Source organism: Pseudoliparis swirei, chromosome 9, assembly GCF_029220125.1.
Source record: "Pseudoliparis swirei isolate HS2019 ecotype Mariana Trench chromosome 9, NWPU_hadal_v1, whole genome shotgun sequence".
Classification (NCBI taxonomy): Eukaryota; Metazoa; Chordata; class Actinopteri; order Perciformes; family Liparidae; genus Pseudoliparis; species Pseudoliparis swirei.
In genome coordinates, this window is record NC_079396.1 from 27504737 (window position 1) to 27509231 (window position 4495).

The window sequence follows — 4495 nt, forward strand, 5'->3', positions numbered from 1 at the left end:
AGAGAGAGAGAGAGAGGGCGAGAGCTTTTGTGGGGATATTATACAGTGGGAATGTTGTATTTTAAGATACTTAATAAAATTAATGCATAAAATAAATTAAATAAATTAAATTAAATAAATAAAATAAATAAAATGTATTTAATTAAATAAAATGTATTTAATTAAATGAAATGTATTTAATAAAACAAATAAAAATAAATAAAACAAATAAATAAAATACAATAAGAGAGAGAGAGGCATGGATCACTTAGTCACTCTCTTCCCTCGACATTATGAACACACTCGTCTACACACCAGTACACCTCGTCGTGGATGGGTTAGTTAGTTCCACGTTAGATGATATAAGAGGAGCACCAGTGGGATTCAAAAGTATTCTTGAATATTGTTGAAATCTTCTGCCAAATTGTTTTAATTGACTACTTTGTGACACGTGTGATAAGTGCAATATAGATAAACTTTACTTACTACTCATTTTGGTCTACAATGTAAAATATACATTTTTTAAATCACGCAGTTGATTATAAAACGGGGTGGACTCGTGTGATGAGGATAAAAACACATATTTACTGGTACTTGAGAACTCATAATAATCACTTTCACATGGAGAACATGATCTTCCCTCCTCTGTGATGTCCATGTGCAGGCGGTGAAACATCTCACTGCATCAACACCTGCAGTTTGTTATTCAAATTAAATAAATCCTGAATTTAAATTGAATTATGAACTCAAAAAAATTAAATAAAGAGAACCAGAAACAGACCAAGTGCCAGTGCCCAGGTAACAGGGACTCCTGTCAGGCACATGAAGGCCATCACGAGACAAAGGACACGCGCACGTGCTTTAAGGTGCACACACACAAACACACACACACACGTCGTTTCTCAACCCCGTCCTCTTCGGGACCTGCAGACCGGCTCTCCCCGTTAACGTCGCGCGGCGAGACAGGAGCTGGAATCGTGTTAATAGCATGTCGAGAGCGCGAGAGCCTCGCGCGTGCGATCACCCAAATACCCAGAGACAGGTCCCTGCAGGGTGCCCCCCAAACCCCCCCCCCCCCCCTCACTATACCACCGACCGACCCCGACCCCCGTGCGCGTGCCAAACAAACCGGGCCCCTTACCATGCATCATCTGCGCGTGTCGGAGGCGTCTCGTGCAAGGGGAAAAGAAAGTTGTCAACTCATTTCCGGGAAAGGGGGGGGGGGGGGAGGGCACTCATAGGGTGAGAACCGACCAGCAGCGTTAGAGGGTTGATTTCCAGATTATTATTATTAATAATCATTTTTAATATTTTCAAATTGTAAACTTTAAAGAAATGAAAAGTGTAACAGCATCTTTATATGTTAAAAGATAATCAGCTGTCAGAGTATTTAACCTCACATAGCAGAACACAATAGTATATAGTTTAGAATAATCCTTTATAAAGTTTAAAGTTGAGATTAAATGTGGTAAAAAAATTAAAAAAAGTCAATGCTTGTTGAAAAGAAGCAAAGCAGCGGGGTCCAAGCATAGATATGTGTTTTTTTTAATTATAAAGACATATAAACAATATATGAAATCCATGTTGGACAACACAACCAGAATGAGGCTGCAGCTATAACCGAGCTTCATGGAGTGAATTTGTTTTTCCACAATAGTTGTACAATACAATCATGTGAGTTGTGCAATATAACTTACAAATAAAAATAAGAAGAATAAATACAAAAATTGTCATCACATCGTTTCAGAAAATATATATCAGCCAATATCACAGGTGTTCGCCACACACACAGCTCCAGGGGGAAGAGTCAGTTATTCATGTTGAGTAAATGGAGATGATCGCATTTCTATTTTAATGTTGCATAGAACTCATAATCTGGACTGTAAAGTTATAAAGTCTGTAAAGTGACTCCATCATTAGGCCCAAATTGTTTTTGTTTTTTTTAATATAAGGAGCGTTTTGTTAAATCTGGATGACAAACACTGCAGTATGACCATATTTGAAGATTATGCATTAGACTAAACTTGTTTCATTTTCCACAGAATGACATTTTTTTTTCAGAGAGATATCTACGTGGGTTTTTTTGGGTGGGGGGGGGGGGTAAAAAGTTCTGGGGAATTGAGAAACCGCGCGAGAAACCGGATCACGGCTTGTCGCTGCATTGTTTGAAGAGACTCGCCGGTGTCCCGGAGTACCCGGTGCACTTCTCCGCGCAGGTGGCGGCGAGCGCGGAGCCCGAGAACGGGAACACGGCCGCCGCCTGTCCGAAGGGCGCCAGGGCGGCGGGGATGGGCGACGCCATGTTCTGTCCCTGGTTCAGGTACCCCACCAGCCGCCTCATCTCCTCCAGGGCCTGCGCCTGCATGAGGATGTAGTTCTTGGCCAGGAGGAGGGTGGCTATCTTGGAGAGCTTCCTCACCGACGGGCTGTGCGCGTACGGGATGACGGAGCGCAGGCCGTCCAGCGCGTCGTTCAGGTCGTGCATCCTCCGCCGCTCGCGCGCGTTGATGCTCAGCCGCAGGGACCGCTGCTCCTTGGACTTCTTACCGAGGGGTCCCCCCCCGGACTTGTCGTCTCCGAACGGCGAGCAGCCTCTCTTGCGCGGCCCGAGCGAGTCGAAGCCGTCCTCGTCGTCGCTGGTGTGCTCTCCGCCGCTCGCGTTGGACTGCGCGCTCTTCTGACCGGAGAGGAAATCGGTGGCCGGCGTGAGCGGGAAGCGGCCGGGACTCCCGGGAACGTGGCCCGGACCGAACCCGAAGGCCGACTGTCCGTAGCGCTGCGTCAGGTCGAGGAGCGCGTCGTTGCTGATGGACTTGATGAGGTTCTCTTCGCTGACATTCATCGTTTTTCTCTCTCTCCCGGAACCAGGTGCCGCCGCGCGCGCAGGACTCTTCCGCTGCTTCCCCGGTGCCTCTGACGTCGGAGGCTGAGCAGCTGGAGTTGTGTTCGGCTCTCGCGCGCGGACTCTTTCGAGAAGGAGGCTGTGGACGTGAAGCCTCCTCGTTCACCTCCTCTGTACTCTGCGCTCCCTCCTCGTCGCGCGCATTGCCCACGTGCACAGCAACACTTCACTTCTCGCCTTTTCTTTTTTAATTGCGCTCGCGGAAGGTTTTTTCCCCTTCTTTTTCTTCTTCTTCTTCTCTTCTTCTTCTTTTCTTCTCCTCGCGCGCGTCTCTTCTCGTGCCCTCCCCCTCGCCTCGGGCAGACTTGTGTGGCTCGCGCTCTGCCCCGGCTCCCAAGTTTAGTAAAGGAGCACGAGGAGGAGGCGTGCCCCCCCCTCCCCCCTCAATCCCTCCCGTGGGGGGGGGGGGGTATCCTAACGTCCAATCAGGGGGCGTTTTAATTAACTCGGGAAGAGCTCGAGCCCACTCCCAATTTCAGACACGTGATAATTGACACGCTGCCTCACTGTCACTACACAACACGTTGAACTCTGTTGTTGTTGTTGTTGTTGTTGTTGGGAGACATTTAAATCAACTTGAAAGAAAATATATTTCAACTTTGTTGTGTTTTTTTATTTTAGCTTTGTTGCTACAAGTTAGCATGAGCTCCCTGCACACCTCCATGTATCAGACAGGCAGGCAGGTGGATGTAAAGTACTTTAAAAACACAACCTCAAGCTTTCTTTTTCTTAAATGAACACTTCAATATTCCTGTTTGTGTGTGTTTGTGTGTGTGTGTTTGTTTGTGTGTGTTTGTTTGTGTGTGTTTCTGCGTGACTGACCGGACTAACCAATCAGCTCGTCCTGGAGGAATCACCTCGACTCTGGCGGCGGACGCAGCTCCGGTGTTGTCCGTCTCAAGGAGCTTTATAAACCGCTGACTAAGACAATATCCGAGGCCGCGTGGGACTCGGCTCCATGTTTGTTTTTTATCTGCAAAAAAACCCCAAAAATCACGCATTGTATTTATTTAGTTTTGCAAACACGATGACACCAGGATGCTCTCCGCTGTATGATGAATAGCCAGCGTGTCTTTCCGCCCCACAATCCTCTCTGCAGAGCTGATATGTGAGCGAGGGGGGGGGGGGGGGTCGAAGGTCAAGGTGCAACGCTTCCAACTGATTGCACGCCACGAAGATTTGGAATATAAAAAGTGTTCTGAAACGTCTCCGCATGAGTAACATATTAGTTAGGCCCCCGAAGGTTTAGTGAAACAGCAGCTCTGACCTCCAGGATGGTATAACATCTGTAATGTGTCTGTTTCTAGTCGAGGGCCTCCGGAGGCTCAGAGACGTCCTCAGGGTGGAGCTCCGCGGTGGAGCTCCGGGTGCTGCCCGGTGTCCGGTGAGCGGCGTCACACCGGGGAGGGAAGCTTCCTGCCGGAGGGACGCGCTTCATTCTTGGGAGGATGCTGCCCCCTGGTGGATGTGAGGTGTAACTTGATGTTAAAAGTTCACGGTGACCTCTTGTGACCTCTAGGGTGCATGAACAACGTTACAACAACAGACTAGAGGGACAGAGGGCATTCAGAGGCGGTCCTTATATTGATCATGGGTGAGGGGGGGGGGAGTGCT

General features: G+C 48.1%; 1 protein-coding gene across 1 annotated transcript; it reads right to left on the reverse strand.

Annotated features, from left to right (window-relative positions):
* Positions 1-1506: 1506 nt before the first annotated feature.
* bhlhe23 (basic helix-loop-helix family, member e23) lies at positions 1507-3165 on the reverse strand. Its single transcript, XM_056422559.1, has one exon. It carries the CDS (start codon positions 2819-2821, stop codon positions 2123-2125), a length of 699 nt encoding a protein of 232 aa, XP_056278534.1. The 5' UTR covers positions 2822-3165; the 3' UTR covers positions 1507-2122.
* Positions 3166-4495: the final 1330 nt, after the last annotated feature.